Source organism: Nerophis ophidion, linkage group LG26 (assembly GCF_033978795.1).
Source record: "Nerophis ophidion isolate RoL-2023_Sa linkage group LG26, RoL_Noph_v1.0, whole genome shotgun sequence".
NCBI classification, from domain to species: domain Eukaryota; kingdom Metazoa; phylum Chordata; class Actinopteri; order Syngnathiformes; family Syngnathidae; genus Nerophis; species Nerophis ophidion.
In genome coordinates, this window is record NC_084636.1 from 21,601,612 (window position 1) to 21,626,625 (window position 25,014).

The 25,014-nt window shown below is 42.1% G+C and overlaps 1 protein-coding gene across 2 annotated transcripts in view; it reads left to right on the forward strand.

Moving 5' to 3' along the window:
• The window catches only part of trabd2b (TraB domain containing 2B), a 201,450-nt gene that overhangs the window by 110,119 nt on the left and 66,317 nt on the right, over nt 1–25,014 (forward strand). For both annotated transcript variants that reach the window (XM_061888008.1, XM_061888007.1), the window contains exons 3-4: nt 15,122–15,268; nt 24,385–24,559. In XM_061888008.1, coding sequence (XP_061743992.1) covers nt 15,122–15,268; nt 24,385–24,559 — 322 coding nt within the window. The remainder of the gene's footprint in view (nt 1–15,121; nt 15,269–24,384; nt 24,560–25,014) is intronic.

Below are 25,014 nucleotides of genomic sequence, written 5' to 3' on the forward strand. Positions count from 1 at the left end.
ATCATTGTATTCCGTTTGTATTTACATCTAACACAATTTCCCAACTCATATGGAAACAGGGTTTATATTCTATTCTATTCTATATATAACTAAGCTTTAGAACTTTGTTGTGAAAATCTCCTTCCGCGTCTGTGGAAACGCTTCCCGCCCGCACTGCTTGGTGCCTCGTTTGAGCTGCTGTGACTTACATTACCATAGTAACTAATTAGATGACCATAGTAACAAATTAGATTACCATAGTAGCTGCTACACCATCGAAATACTTTGTATAGTTCAAGACTTACGGTCATTACAAAACATCACTGCACATCATAATGGCAGCTATACTTTCCATCTTTAACATCTAAAAACATTATTTGAGAATGTCCAGCGGGCCAGATTGAAAAGCTCAACGGTCCGCATGTGGCCCCGGGGCCTTTATATGCCCAGGTCTGGGGTAGGCGATACCTCTTTTTATCGACCCTGCTGTGGATGTTATTTCAACTCCAGCCTCGCGGTCCCGGCAGGGTGCTGTGAACCCAATCCCCTGTACACGTCCAGCCCCAGAGGGATCCAGCGGTGCGTGTCTTCGGGGGTCAGGGGTCCGGCGAAAAGCCTTTTCAAGCCATGAAACACAAGCGGCTCTCAGGGAGGGGAGAGGGAGAGAGAGCGACCGAGGGGGGAAACGAACTGCCCTGTTTTCTTTATCAGCGCCTGATTAAATGACCGCCAGATAAAGACTGAGAGAAAGGATTCTCATTTAGTTTGGAGGGTCCCGGATTGTCGTCGCCACTGAGTCTATATATGACAACAATAACAGACTGCTCAGTTTGGAAGCTCTTAGGCCCAGTCTACATTAAGCCGGATAACTCCTTAAACAAATAATTATTTAGCCTAAGCACCTTGTCGGCCACACTCACCCATCGTTTAAGGTTCCCCTCCTTGGATCATTTTTTACACTTGTAAGTGTGCCTTGTATTTCTTGAATTGAAATTTAATTGATTTATTGTCAATTCTTTACATGCACAAGACACATAAGAACCGAAAAGTAAATTTTCAGCACAGTCCCACTACGAGCAGATATACGTCACAGGGAGACAAGACGGGACCGCCAACGGATCAGCCAATTTTATGGCGCTCCTTAAAAAAGGTGGGCAAAAGGTGACGTTGGGAAAAGGGGGAAGAGTAAAAAAATATCAGTCAAAAGGGGTCCAGGCTGAGTCCAAGGGAAAAAAACAAATTTGCAATGCACACATAAACACATTACATTAAATCACAACACCTCGCACAGAGGGGCGCGGGGGGGTTGGAGCCCTGGAAGGCCCCAGGGGAAAAAAAAGTGGTGGTGAAGACGTGGGTGGGGGAGGGGAGGTGTGTGTGTGTGTGCCCAATTGTCTTGGGTGTGATGGTGTAATGTTTTTGTAGACTGAGGCCGGTCTGAAATAGTTCGACTCCAGGTGTCGTTGAGAAGGGAGGGAGGTCAAAAGCGTCCATCATTGAGGTATCCTCTGGGGTGTTTTTCAGAACAGTCTGGTCCTCAAGGCTGTTGCAATCTCCGGCTCTTTGCTCTGTGTGGACTCATCGATCGTTTACAAACTGAGTTCCGAGAGGAAGTGACGCCAGAAAGACCGCGCCCCACACAGGAAGTGACGTCAGTAAAATCGCGCCACAGCCAGCTTCATAACAGACGCTTGTGGAAATCACACATGAATACCTTAAAAGCCTTGTCCTAATGTGGGATCTGAACCGAGGATGTCGTCGTGGCTTGTGCAGCCCTTTGAGACACTTGTGATTTTGGGCTATATGAATAAACATTGATTGATTAATTGATTGAAGGTAGGTAGGTTTTTTTGTGTCATTGCACAAGTACAACAAAACTTTCTTTTTAGCACAAACCCTTTCAAGATTAGAGGGGGTTATGGAACAGGAACGCTGATGGGTTGCCACAAGGCGCCCCGTAAAAGATGGGAAAAAGTACACGCTGGAGTAAAAAAAATACAAAGCTACTGACTGGGCCCCTTTAGGAGCACATACACATATTAAAAGCACATATACATATTACAACATCTCGAGACTTGCAACAGAGGGGAGGGAGTGGGGGCTACGATGGCAGGCTCCAGTTCTTCAGGCGCTGCCAAGCCGTCCATCACCCACGTCAATGGCTTTGGATGGAGGGGTGGGGTATGTGTGTGTGGCGTATATTTTTTTGTGGATGCATATGTGTATGTGTGGAGGAAAGGCGCGATTGCAGCTATTTCAGATACAACACATGTCGGACGGCAAGAGAACTTTCGAATGTCCAGGTCAGCTGTGATTCTATTTAGCGAAAAACTTTGTCCATTTGTCGAAGGGGAGACAGCGAAAATGCGGGGCTCCCGTGGACGAGGGAGTACTACAGAAAACAGCGAATAAATTTTAGGGCCTGGCCGTTTATTATTATCTCGATATTTTTAGGCCATGTCACGATACACAATTTATAATTTCGATAGTTTGCTTTAGCCTTGAATTTACACTTGATGCATATAATCACAGCAGTATGATGATTCGATGTGTCTACATTAAAACATTCTTCTTCATACTGCATTAATATATGCTCATTTTAACCTTCATGCAGAGAGGGAAATCACAACTAAGTCAATTAACCAAAACTTTATTTATTAAACAGTTATTAAGCAGTGGCAGAGACATTTATGTCATTTCAAAAACAAAAAGTGCAAGATTGTCAGAGACATTTTAAAACAAGGTATGAGTGCAATTTTGTGCATGATGTCACTAAGATGACATCAAAACAACACGAAGTCAAAGTGCACTTTTTGTACGGAATGCCACTACAATAGTTTAAAACAAATAAAGTGCACTTTTGTGCATGATGTCACACAAGATATTTCAATAACTGTCAAATAAAAACGAGTTGCATATTAGGAAAATAAATAGTATATGTACTTTGTTATGTGGCAGGTTAATGCAGACGTTATCTCCTTCTGTTGTTGATTATTTTTTTCATACGGTTTTGATCTGGAAATAGTTGCATTGGCATTTTGTTGTTTTAATACCGGCCGGGGATGTTGACATGCAGAGTTTCAAGCACTCTTCATTCTCTAGCGGGTGACTTTTCAAATGATGCTACACAATAACAGTGCTGCTACTTTTTTTAGCAACGCTTTTGCCGCATAATTGTTCAACATATTCCCGCTTGAAGCCAAACCACCGGCAGACGATGGACCCCGTGCTATTTTTCTTGGCAATTAATTATTCCTCCATTTGTTACCAGATTCGCACCTGCTCTCTCTCGTATTACCACTCGCACCGCACCGCATGTTACCATGTTACCATATTACCATGTTGCTACCTCTCTGCTCCGCGAGGGCGTATGACAATGCACGCGTGACATGTGTAAGAAGGTGCATTTATTTTACGTCAGAGACAGGAAAGAGTGAGAAACGCCTGCAGTGTAATACCCGCAGCTAAAAGCAACTGTGTGAGAACGTATACTCGAATATCACTATATAGTCATTTTCTATATCGCACAGGGACAAACCCGCGATATATCGAGTATATTCGATATATTGCCCAGCCCTAAGACATTTGGACTGGCAAAGCAGACTATCAGTTATTGTCCTTGATCTACGTCGAGCAATTACTCAACGCCATACTTGCCAACCTTGAGACCTCCGATTTCGGGAGGTGGGGGGCGTGGTCGGGGGTCGGGCGGAGGCCTGGTTGGGGGCGTGGTTGGGGAGGGGGGCGTGGTTAAGAGGGGTGGCGTATAATTCACCAACTCGGCACCTATCAAATACACAGTAATAAAAACAAAGTTGTTCTACTAACTGTACTGTGCTTGCTGGTTACAAAAAAACAAAAACAACAACACTTACCTTTCACTATTTGAGTAACCTTTGTTCTGCCATTTGCGTATTGGCGAGCAATCTCCGAATCTGGACACATCCTTCACGGATTTGTTGTAGACATCAGCAAATGAGAACATGTGTTGCTTCCAGCTATCAGCATAGCCATCTTTGTCTCAGCATAAGTTACACCAGGGGTTGGGAACCTTTTTGGCTGAGAGAGCCATACAATCCAAATATTTCAAAAAGTATTTCCGTGAGAGCATACAACTTTTGTTTTCTTTTTTTTTTAACACTGAATACAACTATATGAGTGCATTTTCAAGAAAGACCAACATTTTTAGAGTATAATAAGTCTCTTATTCTTTTTAATAACATTGTTATTCTGAGGCTAGCCAAGAATAAATAAAATACTTCTTACCATGGATGCGACTTCTTGAACAGGTGCGGTAGAAACTGGATGGATGGATGAAAATGCATGAGAATGTTTTATATTTTGAACGTTATTTTTGATACTGTGATTACCAGCGGATTTATTCATTACTTATCATGTTAAGCAATGTCAGCTAAAATGTATCTGAGAGCCAGGTGCAGTCATCAAAAAAGCCACATCTGGCTCTAGAGCCATAGGTTCCCTACCCCTGAGTTACACCATCGGGTCTCCATTTTGCAAGGTGGGCCATAATACTGGGTTGTGAACGATGATGCGCTGCGGACACTTTGTGCTTCGCTGACCGTTCATGTCTGAGTATATCTGTTCGGCTGCCGTGTTCAAAGGAGAAGTCTGTTCTACAAAATTCACAGGCAACATACCCCTTCCCCTTCGAACTCTCCTGGATAAACTGAAATTATTGTTTCCAATCGTTCTGAAACTTGCAAGAGTATTTCTTCATTTTGCTTGTCGACGGTGTAATATATTGGGTTGGAGTCAATAACCAGGCGACATGATGAAGTTACGTCTCTTTACTGTGGGCTTCAGAACAGACTGCCTAAGCATGTTCCTTGACTGCACTTAAATGTAAATAAATAAATAAATGGGTTGTACTTGTATAGCGCTTTTCTACTTTCAAGGTACTCAAAGCGCTTTGACACTACTTCCACATTTACCCATTCACAGACACATTCACACACTGATGGGGAGCTGCCATGCAAGGCGCTAACCAGCACCCATCAGGAGCAAGGGTGAAGTGTCTTGCTCAGGACACAACGGACGTGACTAGTTTGGTACTAGGTGGGGATTGAACCAGGGACCCTCGGGTTCCGCACGGCTACTCTCCCACTGCGCCACGCCGTCCCTGTAGAATATATTTACATTCTATTCTATGTACAGTAGATGGCAGTATTGTCCTGTTTAAGAGGGTCACAACATTGAGTCAGGACTGCATGGAGCGGGAGGGGGCGTGGCCTCCAGCTCCGCCTGAATTTCGGGAGATTTTCGGGAGAAAATTTGTCCCGGGAGGTTTTCGGGAGAGGTGCTGAATTTCGGGAGTCTCCCGTAAAATCCCAGAGAGTTGGCAAGTATGCTCAACGCCTAGTTTTGTACTCCATAACTGCTGTAAAGCCATGAAATGGTTGGGCTCGTCAAGTACGACCGCCAATTTCAGCCTACAAGCACAGTGTCCTGAGCAGATATCTAGATCCCTAGATTGATTGTTGTAGAATGTTCTTTGTCACATTGTTTACTTTCACACGTTCATTAAAGATAGGATTCATGTATGATGGCTCAGGTGTGATTCAATACAATAGTCTAACAGCTGCTGATGCTGAAACAAGCAAGGTTTACTGTTAAAAGAAATGTGGCAATAGTCTACATTGAAACACAGAGTATAAGGGATACATTTCCAGGTCATGGGTGACTATGACGCGCACATTTTTTCCCCTGCATGCGTACTCGGTCCTGTTGCACCAGCGGACCCGAGAGAACAGGGGGTCGTAAACGGTGGCATTGTTGTGTGTGGACAATGATAACATTAGGTGGGATATAGCCTGGAAAGAATACGGGAAGTGAAAAGAGCCAATATCAACAATTTCTTGTGCAAACATGGTATATCAAACTTTCAGTAACAGTGAATTAATACACTTGGCTTGACAAAACATTGCTTCAAAATAGCATCAGTTCTGCATGTGTCACCAATAATAAAAACTAAATCTAGACAACCCAAAACCAGTGAAGTTGGCATGTTGTGTAATTCGTAAATAAAAACAGAACACAATGATTTGCAAATCCTTTTTAACTTATATTCAATTGAATAGACTGCAAAGACAATATTTAATGTTCAAACTGAGAAACGTATTTTTTTTGCAAACAATCATTAACTTAGAATTTAATGGCATCCACACAATGCAAAAAAGTTGTACAGGGGCAGTTTTACCACTGTTACATGGCCTTTCCTTTTAACAACACTCAGTAAACTTTTGGGAACTGAGGAGACCAATTTTTGAAGCTTTTCAGGTGGAATTCTTTCCCATTCTTGCTTGATGTACACCTTCAGTTGTTAAACAGTCCGGGGTCTCCGTTGTGGTATTTTAGGCTTCATAATGCGCCACACATTTTCAATTAAGCGAAGTGAATTATATTTATATAGCGCTTTTCTCGAGTGACTCAAAGCGCTTTACATTGTGGAACCTAATATCTAAGTTACATTTTTTTTTTAAACCAGTGTGGGTGGCACTGGAAGCAGGTGGGTAAAGTGTCTTGCCCAAGGACACAACAGCAGTGACTAAGTTGGCAGAAGCAGGGATCGAACCTAGAACCCTCAATCTGCTGGCACGGCCACTCTACCAACCAAGCTATACCGCTGGTGGGAGACAGGTCTGGATTTGTTTACTTTGAAGCCACGCTGTTGTAACACTTGTCTTGCTGAAATAAGCAGGGGCGTCCATGATAACGTTGCTTTGATGGTAAAATATGTTGCTCCAAAAGCTGTATGTACCTATCAGCATTAATGGTGCTTTCACAGATGGGTAAGTTACCCAAACCTTGGGCACTAATACACGCCCATACCATCACAGAAGCTGGATTTTGAACTTTGCGCCTATAACAATCTGGATCATTCTTTTCCTCTTTGGTCCACTGTTTCCAAAAAACTATTTGAAATGTGAACCCGTCAGACCACAGAACACTTTTCCACTTTGCATCAGTCCATCTTATATAAGCTTGGGCCCAGCGAAGCCAGCAGCATATCTGGGTGTTGTTGATAAATGGCTTTGGCTTTGCATAGTAGAGTTTTAACTTGCACTTACATACGCAGTAACCAACTGTAGTTACTAATAGTGGTTTTCTGAAGTGTTACTGAGCCCATGTTGTGATATCCTTTACACACTGATGTCGCTTTTTAATGCAGTAGTACCGCCTGAGGGATCGAAGGTCACGGGCATTCAATGTTGGTTTTCAGCATTGCCGCTTATGTGGAGTGATTTCTCCAGATTCTTTGAACCTTTTGATGATTTTACGGACCGTAGATGGTGAAATCCCTAAATTCCTTACAATAGCAAGTTGAGAAATGTTTTTTCTAAAACTGTTTGCTCAAGCATTTTTTCACAAAGTGGTGACCCTTGCCCCATCCTTGTTTGTGAATGACTGAGCATTTCATGGAAGCTGCTTTTATACCCAATCATGGCACCCACCTGTTCCCAATTAGCCTGTTCACCTGTGGTACGTTCCAAATAAGTGTTCGATGAGCATTCCTCAATTTTCTTAATCTGTTTTGCCATTTGTGCCAGCTTTTTTTCAAAACATGTTGCAGACATGAAATTCCAAATGAGCTCATATTTGCAAAAAATAACGTTTTCCAGTTCGGATGTTAAGCCTTTTGTCTTTGCAGTCCATTCAATTGAATATAGGTTGAAAAGGATTTTCAAATCATTGTATTCACGATTTACACAACGTGCCAACTTCACGGGTTTAGGGTTTTGTATTACATGTTGCTGTAAAAAGCTGCATTCATTCGTATTCAAGTTAATATGGTGAAATCAGAAAGCCGTGGCTCGCCACAGCGAAACTTACAATAAGTAAAAGCAAAGGCATACTGCATATAGCACAGAGATTACAAACAATACATTGGAGGCAGACACCACAGTTGGCATACTTGACACAATAGTCATAATTTATTTCGTAATTGTGGTCCAAAGCTAATGAGGATTTTGGCAAAATAATATATAAGATAATATTTTTATTTTAAGATATTATGTGTTTTCAGACATACATTTAGCTGGTGGGAGCGTGTTAGAAAGCTGCTGGTCACTAAATACTACATGCATTAAAAAAAGCCGCAAAATTTCCCAGGAATTATTATTAAACATACTACTTTTGACAAAATTAAATAATGTTTTATTATAAGTTTTTAACCCTCTGTATATTTAGATCTGACAGACTTCTCAAGTTGTTGTGCGGGTTCCAAGGACCGTCAAGGAAGGACATAGCGGCGGACCGTTTAGACTTCTTTATTTTTCAATAAAGACTGCTTTTCAGCTACTCCGTCTGCCGCTCTCTCTTCTGCTTGCCTTTCTGCTTCGGGCGTCGTCGCCGCGCTCGTGCTCTCAGTCTCTCTCTCTCAGCGTCAGCTTCCCTCTGGTTCTTACTCATCTCTCAGCCTCTCTCTCTGATGTTAACGGCTGTCGCCCTTTTATACAGTGCGAGAGGATTACTCAATTGTCCCCAGGTGCGCGATCACATGATCTTGATTGCGGGGTCACTCCCGGCGCGCCACGCCGCTCACTCACCGTCCACGCCTCCTCGCCGCCATCTTGGGCCGGGCTCGGGCGTGCCCTGCCTCGCTGTCGGACTGCGGGCCACGCCTCCTCACTGCCATCTTGGGCTGGGCTACGGTGTGCCCCGCCTCGCTGTTGGACTGCGGGTTAGCCTCCTCGCCGCCATCTTGGGCTGGGCTATGGTGTGCCCTGCCTCGCTGTCGGACTACCAGCCACGCCTCTCCCCATTAGAATTATTAATTTGCATTATTTTGTCAGAAAAACTAATGTCAGATCGACTCAGCAGCACACGTCTTAAGCACCAAATATGGCGCCTCTCGTTTAGTTGTCCATACTCTCTTTGTACACGAGGGTGGTCTATTTAAGACTAGTGTATACAAATGAGTTTTAAGATGGGACTTAAATGTTTCTACTGAGGGAGCATATCTAACTGTTACCGGGAGGGCATTCCAGGGTCTTGGAGCCTGAATAGAAAACGCTCTATAGTCTGCAGACTGCTTTTGGGGTCTGGGAATCACTAATAAGCCAAAGATCTTTGAACACAGATTTTTTGCCGGGACATATGGTACAATACAATCAGCAAGATAGGATGGTGCTAGACCAGAGGTCTCAAACTCAATTTACCTGGAGTCCACTGGATGCAGAGTCTGGGTGAGGCTGGGCTGCAAAAAAAGTTTACTTTAAAAAAAAAGTTGCATACTCCTCAGTTTGTCTAGTTGTATTATGACGTTCAAATTGTATTTCTTGTGCACCACAGCTTTCTATGTGCAAATAAGACACGTCAGGGTGCCCCTGTGCTCCACAAAGAAATATTGCGTCTCCCACTTTTCCTGGAATTGTCTTTGCTCATCACTAACCTTTCTCTTCACTGCAGGCTTTGGAAAAGACACGTTTGGGGTTGTGGAATATATTTGTATTTAGTCGACGCGCAGAATAAAATGTTATTTCCGCAATGTGTGTCGTTCCGCTTTCCCTCCCTACAGCATCACGGCGGTCGGCGGATAATAGCCGGGAAAGTACAGGGATAGCGAGCGCAAAAAAGTGACGGCTCCCGGAGTGTTATGCGTCGTCAAAAAAATATATATGTAGTGTTCGTGTGAGGCAATGCGAATTAAAAGATTAAAAAAAACAAAAACTGTTTGAATTGGTCCAGGTTATCGGGGACTGTTATTACTGACGGACAGGTGTCGCGGTGTGACTGCAGCCAGGCACGTAAGAAGACCCTCGTCTCCATGGCAACGTTCCTGTCACCTTCATTTATTTGCCGCTTTGTGCTACAGTTACGGTAGCACAATTAAGCCCCCGAACGAGCTAACATCACGACTCACGTGTTACACACTGCAAAAAGTAAAATCTAAGTATGATGAAATATCTCAAATAAGGGTGATGTTATTTTATTTTCTGTCTGATAAGATAATTATCTCACTAAGCAGATTTTATGTTAGTCTTTTACTTGTTTTAAGGGTTTTGGTCCTAAATGATCTCAGTAAGATATTACAGCTTGTTGATGAGATTTTACGACATGCTTGAAACTAGAATATCAATGGTTGCAAAGCTGTGTCATTAACACTCACAAGTATAAAACTACTTTTTTAAAGTAATAATTTCTTACTTCAAGAATGTAAAAAAAAAAAAATCATGATGTCAAGATAATGGCACTAGCATTTACTTAATTTAAGAATATTTTTTAACATATTGAGCAAAAATGTCTCTTTTTTTCTACCAAGAAAAGTGCACTCGTTATTAGTGAGAATATACTTATTTTAACGTATTTTTGGGTTCATTGAGATTAGCTAATTTTATTTGTTTTGGAAAGTCTTGACAAGCCAAATTTGCTAGTTCTATTGGCAGATTATTTTGCTTTGTCCAAATAAAATACCCCTCATTTTTGTCAGAGTTAGTTTGTGACGAACCCCAAGATGCAGAGATGGAGGTAGGCATTGGATAGAAAAACAGGATTTAATAAAGTTACTAAAACAAGACAAACCAAAGGGGTACAGCAAAAAGTGCGCACGAGGCGGATAACCAACGAAGAGAGCTAGCATGGGAGCTAGAAAACAAAGGGAGCTTAGCATGGAAGCTAGCAAAAAAAAAAAAAGGGCCTAGCGCGGAAGTTAGCGGGTAGCGAGCAGGAAAACAGAAGTCGTACTTGTAATATGAAAACAAACTGGAAGCAGGGAACAAGAAACAGTATGTTACAAACATCTAACGAATATAACTTACTGCTACGCTGCAATGACACGACATGGCAAGACACGGGTGACAATACATGACAATAATCCAGCACTGACTGGATGGGAAGACAGGTCTAAATAGAAGTGGGCTGATTGACACCAGGTGTGGCCAGGTGCCAGTCAGCCGCAGCTGAGGGGACATAGCACTCAGGGAGAAAGACAGGAAACAGACAAAATAAGAGCTTTTTGAAAACTGACTTTTTGCAGTGCACGTCCAATTCGCCCAGTGACTCACTGTCGGAGTATCAGCGCTGGGATCCAGTGCCCCACAGTTTTCTATTGTCGCTCGGTCCTTCAGCGGAGTGCTTCAGAGGCTTCCGGAACGCTCGTCTCCCCGGCCCGGACTGTTTACAGCGGCGCTGAGGGAGGGAGGGAGAGAGAGAGAGACACACACAGTGACAGAGAGAGCTCGAGAGTGTCATGTCTTTGTGATCATGTTCTGTTTAGTTATGTTCTGTTTTGTTTTTGACTCCATTAGTTCCTATTTTTTTGCACCCTGGTTTGTTTTTGTTTCCATGACTACCAATAACTTCACCTATTTTCACGACTCACGCACCTGATTTACTTGGACTCATGCACCTGTTGTCAATCACCACGTCACCAATTAAGCCTGCAGTTGCCAGGCAGTCAGCCTGGCGAAATCACCCTTCACCACCCTCTACGCACCCTTACTCCATGCTGATGATCCATGCTTTTTTCTTGTTCCCCGTAAGTTTTGTTATTCATGCCATAGTTTGCAAGTTTTGTTTTATGTCCATAATTTACGTTGTAGTAATAGTTTTGTTTCATAGCCAAGTTTTGTACCTCCTCAAAGAGCGCCTTTTATTTATACCCTTTGTTTTGTTTGTACTTTTGGAGTTAAAATTAAATTATGTCCTTACCTTCACGCCATGTCCGTTCCAATCGCTGTGCACCACGGGAAAACAAACCACACCATAGTCCAAGTCATGACAGAGAGAGTGAGCAGGCGGGCGAGTGAGGGAAGAAGAGCGCGTGCGGGTCTAGTGAAAAAGCGGCAAACTGTTTCTCTGCTTGCATCACGCAAGTGACGTCAATGTTCGGCAGTGTCCTTTAGAGCCATATACCATACCGTGATTGGTAAATTCATTCAGATCCGCACACAACGCTGTCAAGCGCCGTTCATATAAAACTTGCGGGCTGCACTAACATTAAACTTTCATATTAAGGTAAGGGCCGCAAAATAACGTGTCCGCGGGCCGCGTGTTTGAGACCTCTGAGCTAAACCCTTTAGTATATTTTATACGTAAGTAGTAAAACCTTAAAGATTAGATTAACATCACTCGTCAATACAGTGTTTATGAAACTGTATTTGTACCATAATAGTTGTTATGCAAAACATCAGAGTCTTGTCATGTTTTGTGGTCACGTTTTGTTTAGTTTTGGACTCATTGGGCACTCTTGTTTTGTCTCCATGATTACCAATTAGTTTTCACCTGTCATGTCACACAACTGGTTTATTTGAACTCACACATCTGCTTTCAATCACCACAGCACTATTTAAGCCTGTAGTTGCCAGGCAGTCAGCCTGGCGACATCACCTCCTACACACCCATGTTATCCATACCGATGATCCATGCTCTTTCTCAGTCACAGTAAGTGTTTTCGTTTTAGTTGTTCATAGGTTTGCCTTAGTGCAAGTTTTAGTTTTCATAGCCAAGTTTTTGTACCTCCTCTGTGAGCGCCTTTCGTTTGTTCCTTTTATTGGAGTTAAGATTAAAATTTATCATTATCTTCACGTACTGTCCAATCCAGTCGCTTTGCACCTCGGGAAAACAAATCGCACCAAAGTCAACGTCTTGACAAGTCTAATGTCAGGTCTTGTGATTTCATTAGCTTCTTTTACTCTGCTAGGTGTGTTTTCCCCTTTTGCGGTTTTACCGTTCTGCGTGAACCATATTCAGGGTCGATGCAGTTCTTATCCTCAATCTTGCCACATGGACCTGACGAGTCCAGTGGGTGTACAGGTTGAGTATGACAAGAACAGGTAATTGTGCAAATCATGGCCCGGTTCCCAGAATAAATTGGTTGTGCAGCTGTATCGCACATTAGCAGCTATACGCGAATCATCTTGCAGCACTTCCCAGAGGGCCGTTGGACTCCAAGGAAGCCAACCGAGGTTTGAAGTTCTGATTAGATGAGTCATTTGGCGTAATCAAGTCTGCAAAGATGTTTAGGTGCAATGTAGAAGTGTGTGAAATAGCTTCATTTGGGCCTCTCGGTTCCTGTAAGAGAGCTGAACAGACATCATCGGCTGCCCCGGCCCACATGTCAGGCCAATCAGATGTGGCGTGGCGCTGTAGGAGGGAGGGGGGGGGGGAGAGAATAACCTTCGATTTGAACCGTGCAGTGGCGTCACCGCACCGGCTGCTTGCAGTAAATTCCCTCAAAAAAGGGTTTACTTTTGGTATTAATGGCCGTTGTAGATTTACAGCACCCCGGTGGACGAAACAAGGGTTTTGAGAAGTTGCTCCAAACTTCCTTCAGCCCTCACGAGAAAAGTCAGAGTATGTATTTTTTTGTGGTATGCCTTACCTGCAGTTGACCTAGATGGAAGGTCTGTCACATTGGGCTCAAAAGTACCTCAGATAACAACAATACAGTCGTGGTTAAAAGTTGACATACACTTGTAAAGAACATAATGTCATGGCTGTCATGAGTTTCCTATATATTTTACAACTCTTATTTTTTTGTGATAGAGTGATTGGAGCACATACGTGTTTGTCACAAAAACATTCATGAAGTTTGGTTCTTTTCTGAAATATCATGGGTCTACTGAAAATGTGACCCAATCTGCTGGGACAAAAGTATACACAGAGTAACATATATTATCAATTTTGGTGATGTAGAAAAGTTGCAATTAAATCAAATTAGCTTCATAGCATGGCCTCTTAACTCCGTGTGAGTGATTATGATTGACGACACCAGTTGACTTCTCTGAGCCCATTTAAATAGGGCTCATGTGATGCAGTCATTAGACTCAGTTACAAACGCGACAAGGGGAAAGATAAAGGAACTCAGCACAGACCTGAAAAAAAAAAAAATCATTGATGTCAAAGTCACTTGGAGCCATGTCAAAGCAGCTTAAAGTCACAAAAGCAACTGTGCAGACAATTGTAAGTATTAAGTGCATGGCACAGTTTTGTCACTGCCACGATCAGGAAGAAAGCGCAAGCTATCACCTGCTGCTGAGAGAAAACAAGGTCAGGATGATCAAGAGTCAACCGAGAACCACCAAAAAGCAGGTCTGCAATAAATTGGAAGCTGCTGGAACACAGGTGTCAGTGTCCACAGTCAAGCGTGTTTTGCATGGCCATGGACTGAGAGGCTACCATGCAAGAAGGAATCCCTTGCTCCAGAAGTAACACCTTAAGGTTTATCTGAAGGTTGCTGCTGATCACATGGACAAAGATAAGACCTTCCGAAGGAAAGTTCTGTAGTCAGATGAAGCAAAAATTGAGCTGTTTGGCCACAATACCCAGCAATATGTTTGGAGGAGAAAAGGTGAGGCCTTTTAATCACAGGAACACCATTCCTACCGTCAAGCATGGTGGTGGTAGTATTATGCTCTGGGCCTGTTTTGCTGCCAATGGAACTGGTGCTTTACAGAGAGTAAATGGGACAATGAAAAAGAAGGATGACCTCCAAAATCTTCGGGACGACCTAAAATCATCAGGCCGGAGGTTGGGTATTGGGCGCAACAGGACAATGACCCAGAACACACATTAAAAGTGGTAAAGGAATGGCTACATCAGGCTACAATGAAGGTTTTAGAACGGCCTTCCCAAAGTCTTGACTTAAACGTGTGGACAATGCTGAAGAAACAAGTCTGTGTCAGAAAACCAGCATATTTAGCTGAAATGCACCAATTTTGTCAAGAGGAGTGGACAAAAAATCAGCCAGAAGCTTGTGGATGGCTACCAAAAGTGTCTTATTGCAGGGAATTTTGCCAAGGAACAACCAAATATTAACATTGTTGTATGTATACTTTTGACCCAGCAGATTTGCTCACATTTTCAGTAGACCCATAATAAATTCATAAAAGGACCAAACTTCATGAATGTTTTTGTGCCAAACAAGTATGTGCTCCAATCACTTTATCACAAAAAAATGGTAGAAATTATTGGAATCTCAAGACAGCAATGACATTATGTTCTTTACAAGTGTATGTAAACTTTTGACCACGGCTGTAAGTAAAGAATAATAATAAAATAAAATAAAAATGGATCGGTAAAATATGCAGTTTCCGAGCAGAAATGACGCACATTGTGACATCTTTCACAAACGACAACCCCTACCACATAGTACATAATCATATTTCCCTCTTTCTTGCAGGTGCTGTTTGCCTTGAACCAAACGCTGCTACAGCACGAGAGTGTCCGAGCGGGCAGTCTGCAGGGCTCCTACACCACCGAGGACCTCATCACCCACTACAACTGCGGGGACCTCAGCTCCATCATCTTTAACCACGACACCTCGCAGGTTTGCACAGGCTGCATTATCTCAGGGCCAATCACACCACTAGGATTGGAATATAGAAATGATAACAATTTGGCCCTTGATAGAGCTTTTAAAGGCCTACTGAAATGAGATTTTCTTATTTAAACGGGGATAGCAGGTCCATTCTATGTGTCATACTTGATCATTTCGCGATATTGCCATATTTCTGCTGAAAGGATTTAGTAGAGAACATCGACGATAACGTTCGCAACTTTTGGTCGATAATAAAAAAGCCTTGCCTGTACCGGAAGTAGCAGACGATGTGGGGGCTCCTCACATCCTCACATTGTTTATAATGTGAGCCACCAGCAGTAGGAGCAATTCAGACCGAGAAAGCGACGATTTCCCCATTAATTTGAGCGAGGATGAAAGATTTGTGGATGAGGAAAGTTAGAGTGAAGCACTAAAAAAAAAAAAAAGAAAGAAAGAAAAGGTTACGGCTCCAGGCGGCGGCAGTGGGAGCGATTCAGATGTTATTAGACACATTTACTAGGATAATTCTGGATAGTCCATAATCACCTTATTGTGTTAATAGTGTTTTAGTGAGATTATGAAGTCATACCTGAAAGTCGGAGGGCTGGTGAACGCCAGTGTCTCTGAGAGAAGCCATGGAGGAGCCAAGATCACAGCTGCCTTTTGGATAGCTGCTGCAGGAGGTCGTATAATCCGCTCCAGTCTCCGGTAAGAGCCGACTTAAAATCACAATTGGTTGACATGTGGTAGAGAAACATGTTCACAACAAACAAAAAAACACCGGCTGTCTTTCGGTTGCTAAAGGCATCTGCAATCCTATTATGCACTAGGCAAAGGAAAGTAGGCGACAGCAAGGCAGAACTGCGTTTTGAAGGTTTATTTAAACCTTTAATGAATGTGTGGTATGTGTATGCTACCACTAGTGAGTGAATGCAGACTATGTGTGTAATTAACCAATGTGAATTTACCAGGGGTTGTTGTCGGTGCGTGTTGGATGTATCGTTTGTCGAAATCCAAAAGGGGTGAGGCGAAGGGGCAGTCAGCGGGAAGGCAAGCAGTCAAGGAGCTGGAGAGAAACAACGATGTCAGGGTCCAAACAGTGGTCAAGGATCAGGGAAGGCAAGCAACAATCCGGGAGGAGGTCGTGGGGCAAGGACACGATCACTGAAGACACTGTGGAAGACACAAAGGACATCAAGACGGGAACGAGGAAAACACAAAGAAGGCAAGCAAGGAACGTGGAAGAGGTGCCAGGCGTGATGCTTACTCAGCTGAGATTGGCTACGTTCTGGCGAAGGTCTCCTGGCTTCACTGGTCTTTTATGCCGCCCCCTCTCGTCAAGTCCAGGTGTGTTGATTATTGATCTTGTGCAGGCTCGTTGCTGCTTGGGCGTGCTGTGCTCAGCACGAGTGGAGACGAGTCTGTGTACGCTGTCAGCAGAGGCACGTCTTACCGCCCTGTCAGAGGAGGCGCCTGCCGCCAAGGAAACGCGGGTTTGACTCCACATCGTAACAAATCCACCGCTTTCCACCAACAGAATTATTCTTTATAGTCTCCATTATTAATTGAACAAATTGTGTGTTTGTGTGGCTAAAGGCTAAACGCTTCTCACCTCCATCTTTCTACTTTGACTTCTCAATTATTAATTGAACAAAGTGCAAAAGATTCAGCGACACAGATGTCCAAAATACTGTGTAATTATGTGATGAAAAGAGATGACTTTTAGCCGTGAGTGGTGCTGGGCCAATTACGTCACAAGCACGCGTCAACATAAGCGTCATCATTCCGCGACGTTTTCAACAGGATACCTCGCGGGAAATTTAAAATTGTAATTTAGTAAACTAAACCGGCCGTATTGGCATGTGTTGCAATGTTAATATTTCGTCAATCAATCAATCAATCAATGTTTACTTATATAGCCCTAAATCACTAGTGTCTCAAAGGGCTGCACAAACCACTACGACATCCTCGGTAGGCCCACATAAGGGCAAGGAAAACTCACACCCAGTGGGACATCGGTGACAATAATGACCCAGTGGGACGTCGGTGACAATGATGACTATGAGAACCTTGGAGAGGAGGTAAGCAATGTATGTCGAGCGGGTCTAACATGATACTGTGAAAGTTCAATCCATAATGGATCCAACACAGTCGCGAGAGTCCAGTCCAAAGCGGATCCAACACAGCAGCGAGAGTCCCGTTCACAGCGGAGCCAGCAGGAAACCATCCCAAGCGGAGGCGGATCAGCAGCGCAGAGATGTCCCCAGCCGATACACAGGCAAGCAGTACATGGCCACCGGATCGGACCGGACCCCCTCCACAAGGGAGAGTGGGACATAGGAGAAAAAGAAAAGAAACGGCAGATCAACTGGTCTAAAAAGGGAGTCTATTTAAAGGCTAGAGTATACAAATGAGTTTTAAGGTGAGACTTAAATGCTTCTACTGAGGTGGCATCTCGAACTGTTACCGGGAGGGCATTCCAGAGTACTGGAGCCATTGATATATAAACTATCAGACTGCGTGGTCGGTGGTTGTGGGTTTCAGTAGGCCTTTAATGTGTAATTTATTATGCAATCATGCAAGTTGATGACACATTCTAGTTGTGTCTGCAAATTGGACAGCGACAAGGCGACGGCCGCCTCCTCAAAGCCGTGTAGCATCCTCGCTCGGGGGTAATGTCCCTCCACAGTGGTGTTTCTCAATCACTAATCCTTGCCTCCATGGCGGAAAATAGACAATGTTTCCTACATTATCACTGGAGGACGAGAAATAGGTAAACATGCGACACTACACACCATAGGAGGATTCAAAAAGCATAGTTAACTATTAACAGCTTTTTTGATGATTTTGTTTTTATTTACAAATCAGAGCCAATACCAGTTTTTGATTTTGTTTAGTTATTTTGCACTATTGACTGTTATAAATTATGTATGTACAAACCCCATTTCCATATGAGTTGGGAAATTGTGTTAGATGTAAATAGAAACGGAATACAATGATTTACAAATAATTTTAAACCCATATTCAGTTGAATATGCTACAAAGACAACACATGTGATGTTCAAACTGATAAACATTTTTTTTTGCAAATAATCATCAACTTTAGAATTTGATGCCAGCAACACGTGACAAAGAAGTTGGGAAAGGTTGCAATAAATACTGATAAAGTTGAGGAATGCTCATCAAACACTTATTTGGAACATTCCAAAGGTGTGCAGGCTAATTGAGAACAGGTGGGTGCCATGATTGGGTATAAAAACACGCTTCCCAAAAAATGCTCAGTCTTTCACAAGAAAGGATGGGGTGAGGTACACCCCTTTGTCCACAACTGCGTGAGCAAATAGTCAAACAGTTTAAGAACAATGTTTCTTAAAGTACATTTGCAAGAAATTTAAGGATTTCAACATCTACGGTCCATAATATCATTAAAAGGTTCAGAGAATCTGGAGAAATTTCTCCACGTAAGTGGCATGGCTTGAAACCAACATTGAATGACCGTGACCTTCGATCCCTCCGATGGCACTGTATCAAAAACAGACATCAATCTCGAAAGGATATCACCACATGGGCTCAGGAACACTTCAGAAAACCACTGTCACTAAATACAGTTTGTCGCTACATCTGTAAGTGCAAGTTGAAGCTTTACTATGCAACGCAAAAGCCATTTATCAACAACATCCAGAAACGCTGGTGGCTTCTCTAGGCCCGAGATCATCTAAGATGGACTGAAGCAAAGTGGAAAAGTGTTGTGTGGTCTGACCAGTCCGCATTTCAAATAGTTTTTGGAAATATTCGTATGAATTTGAACATCAAATTCGATTGAATATGGGTTTAAAAGGATTTGCAAATCATTGTATTCTGTTTATATTTACATCTAACACAATTTCCCAACTCATACGGTAACGGGGTTTTTAGTTAAAGCTTCAACATCAACAAACATTACCTAAAAAAAAAGTCCAGCATCTCGTAATGAACGCACACTGAATAATAACCGCTTCTGCAACCACTAAGCCTGGCGAATACAATCTCTACAAATCAGTTCCCCTCGCCGATCTTTTATAGTCTCATTAAACCTGACATACAATGTAACCTCAACTTGACACCTGATTCACACCAGAGACCCACAAAAGAGTGTGTGAAAAAAAATCCCAGATATTTTTCTTTCTGCCTCTACGTGTCACTTTCTTGGTCTGCGTCCATACGTCTTTCTAACTGGGTCAGGCCCTCGGGAGCTTGTTTCACCGCTCCGATCACCTGCAGTGGCCACCAGTTGTGTCTGGTGTGGGCTTTTTAGATCAGTAACAAATGTGTCATTAATGCATCGACATGTGCAGCACATGCTGGAACCGTCAGACGTCTGTGCGTTTTAGATGTGTGTTTGTGTGTGCATATACGTTTTGGTACCGGTACCAACATTATTTCGATACTTTTTGTTACTTTTCTAAATAAAGGGGACCACATAAATTGCATTATTGGCTTTATTTTAACAGAAAAATCTGACAGTACATTAAACATATGTTTCTTATTGCAAGTTTGTCCTTAAATAAAATACTGAACACACAAGACAACTTGTCTTTTAGTAAAAAGTAAGCAAACAAAGGATTCTAATTTAGTCTGCTGACGTATGCAGTAACATATTGTGTCATTTTCCATTCTATTATTTTTTCAACATTATTAAGTGGTATAAAATGAATTAATAATCTACAGTACGTGTTCATTTACTGTTAATATCTGCTTAATTTCTCTTTTAACATGTTCTATCCACACTTCAGTTAAAATGTATTAATTAATCACTTATTCTTCTGTTGTTTGATACTTAACATTAGTTTGGGACGATACCACAAAATTGGTTATCGATCCAATACCAAGTAGTTACAGGATCATACATTGGTCATTTTGAATGTCCTCATGTGTTCAGGGAGATATATTTTCCGACTTTATAAACATGATATACATGTAAAAAAAAACAAAAGATGATGTTGTGATGCCAAAAAATATCGATGTAATCAGAGTATCGACGAGATATGCTCCTTTACATTATATCATTACAGTGGATGTTAGGTGTAGATCCACCAATGGCGTTTGTTTACATTTTGACGCCGGTGAGCTACGGTGTGTAGTGAAGCATGTTTAGCTATTCCTCGTCCTGCAGGGATGATACATGTAAGAAACTTTATTTGACGCCATGGAGGCGAGGATTAGTGATTATAGAAGTGGCGGAACTTTAGCCGCTAGCTAGCTAGCCATGTCTTAAAGCACCTCTTCCTGAGGGCGTTTCAGTGTTATAACTTCACCTTTATCTTTAGTTTTTAAACCAAAATGCGTCCGTTCTCCTTTTTCTGTCTGCACACTGTGTTTGCTTGTATGTACTCCGTGATTGTGTGCTGCTGAACATGCTCGTCTACTCGTAAACAAGCAATGACACGACGTGACAACGAGGAGGAGGCGGGGGTTGGGAGACCGGTACTTTTTATAGGCGGTGTAGTACCAAATATGATTCATTAATATCGCGGTACTGTACTAATACGGGTATACCTTACAACCCTACTACACACACACAACGCCGGATAACACAAGAAACTAACCGCTCAAGTAGGTGTGATCGAGCCAGATGTCGATAAAATCGATACCTACTATAGTATTTGTATACAAACAAGACAAAATATGTTTTTGTTTATTTTCATATTGTTTACAAACTCCGGATTTAAGTCTCTGAATACAGGAAGACTTTGAGGGCAAACCCCAAATTATTTAAATAGGAGCCAATAGTATTTTGTTTTTGTTTATTTTGTTAAATAAATGTTTGGTGGCATGTAATATCACAAATTTAATACATCGTCTGATTGACAAAAATACTGGCAAATTTTACATTCAGTAATAAACTTTATAGAAATGTTTTATCGTGTTTCCTTTGTTTCTATCAAACATTTTCAGTTCTATAATCTATTGTCAAAGTATCGGATTGAAGCTCGAAATCGAATCGGATTTGAGGCCAGAAAAAAAAATCAGATGGAATTGGAAACTTTGATCGGGACTTCCATCCATCCATCCATTTTCTACCGCTTATTCCCTTTCGGGGTCGCGGGGGGCGCTGGCGCCTATCTCAGCTACAATCGGGCGGAAGGCAGGGTACACCCTGGACAAGTCGCCACCTCATCGCAGGATCGGGACTTCCCTAATTAGAAATTAGATATTTGAGTGTCTGACAAAATGCCAATACATGAAGTATCGTAATTTATAGTCCAATCTCCAAAGTCAGAAGACCCTTTAAGTTGTAGAATGTATACTTTATGAATATTTTTCCCGTTTTATTTAGAAGCAAAGATTAATAAAGGAGGAAAATAATAAGCAGTGTGTCACGCTTCGCGGCGCACTTGCTGCGCGGAGTTGCCACTTCGTGGATGCACACACTACCAGTCAGCAGGATTGCAGGTAAGAACAAGTTTTAATATAATAAAACAAACGAACACTGGTGCAAAAAGGGGAAAAACAACGCGTGTGCCAATGCACGGAAAGCTAATGCTAAAACGTAGCAGGAAACAGAAAACATTAAATGACGTGCCACACGCACGTGAAGCTAAGGCGGAACTTAGCACAAAATGATCTATCCATCCATCCATTTTCTACCGCTTATTCCCTTTTGGGGTCGCGGGGGGCGCTGGTGCCTATCTCAGCTACAATCGGGCGGAAGGCGGCTTACACCCTGGACAAGTCGTCACCTCATCTTTGATACCAAATACAAACCGTGACGCGTTGTGAAAAGCAAACAATGGACCGAGGACGAACTAAGGAACCAGGTGGGCTTAAATACACAAATAATTATTAGAAACAGGTGTGTGACAGGAGCCAGTGAGGAGGAACACAATACGTTGCCATGGTGACTAACACAAACAAGGAAGTGCTCAAACAAGGATCGGCAGAGTCCAGAAACAAAACATGAACAAAGACATAAAAAGGGCAAAACCATGAACGATCCGAGTCACGGATCGTGACACAGTGGGGACTAAAATATGTGCCACCTGTTTCTTTGCATTCTTACATTTCCAAAAATAAGACCACTTGTCTTTTTGTCTGTTTATACTGCAGGCCAAAATGGACTAAATCTGTTTTTTCCAGCTGACTGTTTAGTTTACAAAAAAATTTGATCGTTATTACAAAACCAACAACCAGTGAAGTTGGCACGTTGTGTAAATCGTAAATAAAAACAGAATACAACAATGTGCTAATCCTTTTCAACTTCTATTCATATGAATAGACCGCAAAGACAATATATTTAATGTTCAAACGGAGGAACTATCTTTTCTCCCAAATTATCATTAACTTGGAATTGAATGGCAGCAACACACTGCAAAAAAGTTGGCACAGGGGCATTTTTACCACTGTGTTACATGGCCTTTCCTTTTAAGAACACTAAGTAAACATTTGGGAACTGAGGAAAATACATTTTTCAAAAATTTCAGGAGGAATTCTTACTCATTCTTGCTTGATGTACAGCTTAAGTTGTTCCGTTGTGGTTTTTTAGGCTTCATAATGTGCCACACATTTTCAATGGGAGACAGGTCTGGACTACAGACAGACCAGTCTAGTACTCGCACTCTTTTACCATGAAGCCGTGCTGTTGTAAAACCGTGGCTTGGCATTGTCTTGCTGAAATAAGCAGGGGCGTCCATGATAACGTTGCTTGGATGGCAACATATGTTGCTCCAAAACCTGTATGTACATATTCAGCACAGATGTGTAAGTTACCCATGCCTTGGGCACTAAACATCCCCATACCCTCACAGGTGCTGGCTTTTGAACTTTGCGCCTATAACAATCCGGATGGTTATTTTCCTTTTTGTTCCGGAGGACATGACGTCCACAGTTTCCAAAAACAATTTGAAATGTGAACTAGTCAGACCACATAACACTTTTCCACTTTGCATCAGTCCATGTTAGATGAGGTAGGGCCTAGCGTTGTTGATAAATGGCTTTCGCTTTGCATAGTAGAGTTTTAACTTACACTTACAGATGTAGCGGCCAACTGTTGTTACTGACAGTGGTTTTCTGAAGTGTTCCTGAGCCCACGTGGTGATATCCTTTACACACTGATGTCGATTTTTGATGCAGTACCGCCTGAGGGATCAAAGGTTACGGGTTTAGCAGCTTACGTGCAGTGATTTCTCCAGATTCTCTGAACCTTCTGATGATATTACAGACCATAGCTGGTGAACATCCCTAATTTCCTTGCAACAGTTCTTTGAGAAATGTTGTCCGTAAACTGTTTGACAATTTGCTCACGCATTTGTTCACAAAGTGGTGACCCTCGCCCCATCCTTGTTTGTGAATGACTGAGCATTTCATGGATGGTGCTTTTATACCCAATCATGGCACCCACATGTTGTTCCCAATTAGCCTGTTCACCTGTGGGATGTTCCAAATAAGTGTTTGATGAGCTTTCTTCAACTTTCTCAGTCTTTTTTGCCACGTTTGCCAGCATTTTTGAAACATGTTGCCTTCATCAAATTCCAAATGAGCTAATATTTGCAAAACATAACAAAGTATTCCAGTTTGAACGTTAACTATCTTGTCTTGGCAGTTTATTTAATTTAATATAGGTTGAAAAGGATTAGCAAATCATTGTATTCGGTTTTTATTTGCGATTTACACAACGTGCCAATTTCACGGGTTTTGGGGCTTGTAGTTAAAAACTACTGTATATCAGTTCCACAACAAGCCAAGAGAGGCTAAATAGCTTTGCTCAACGTGCAATTAAAAGTCGACAATTAAACTTCAAAGACTTCATCAGTAAATGTGCTAACAAAAAAGCCCGGCCTTGGGCTTTCTGATGAGACTTATAGTGAACAGGTCGCATTCCTGTTGAGGTTGCAGTCACTTTTGAAAAGTGACTGATGTGGCCCGAATCTGATGCGAAAATGTCAGATTTGAAGCTCTTTGGAGAGTTTAGACTGGCAAAAAAATGTCCGATAAGTGTCACTAGAGGGCCAAAAAAATCATATTCGTCTCATAAGTCTTTTTTCATGGAAAAAAATGTCTTGTATTCTGCTCAATACAGTACAATTTTGAGATGTGCCTGTTTTAAATGCCTTACCACAATAACTTTGAAACATTTCTTTCCCTGACAGTTGCCTCACTTCATCAACAGCTCCCTACCAGCTCACGACCGCACCACGGCCCAGCAGATTGACAGCTACTTCCGCCAGGAGCTCATCTACAAGCGCAACGAGCGCATGGCACGCCGCGTGTCCGCCCTGCTGCAGAGGAATCCCAACCAGTCCTACTTTTTTGCCTTTGGTGCAGGTGAGGAAAACAAAACAATAATTATTTGTTTCTTTTGTCAGCACTCAAATCCACGCGATGGTTCCAAGGCCTTTGGCATGGACAAGTGATTTGTTTATGTATTTTAAAACACACACACACACATATTTGTTACTTTCTTGAGACCTCCGAATAATGCCTACCTCTTTTGTGCCACCCTTTCTAGATATATAAAGATTTGTATTTACAATATTAATAATATATACATAATATGAAAACATAAATAAACTTGTGAAAAATGAGTTGGAATTTCACATGGAAAAGGTCACAATTTCACAAGAAAAACTTCAAGTTTTAACAGTATTATAATAAAAGTTTTCATTTTACTCAATGCAAGTCAAAATTTTACAAGAAAAACTAAACATTTGTGCAATATTATGATAAGTCGGAATTTTACTCAATAACAGTTGCAATTTTACAAGATAAAGCTTTTAATG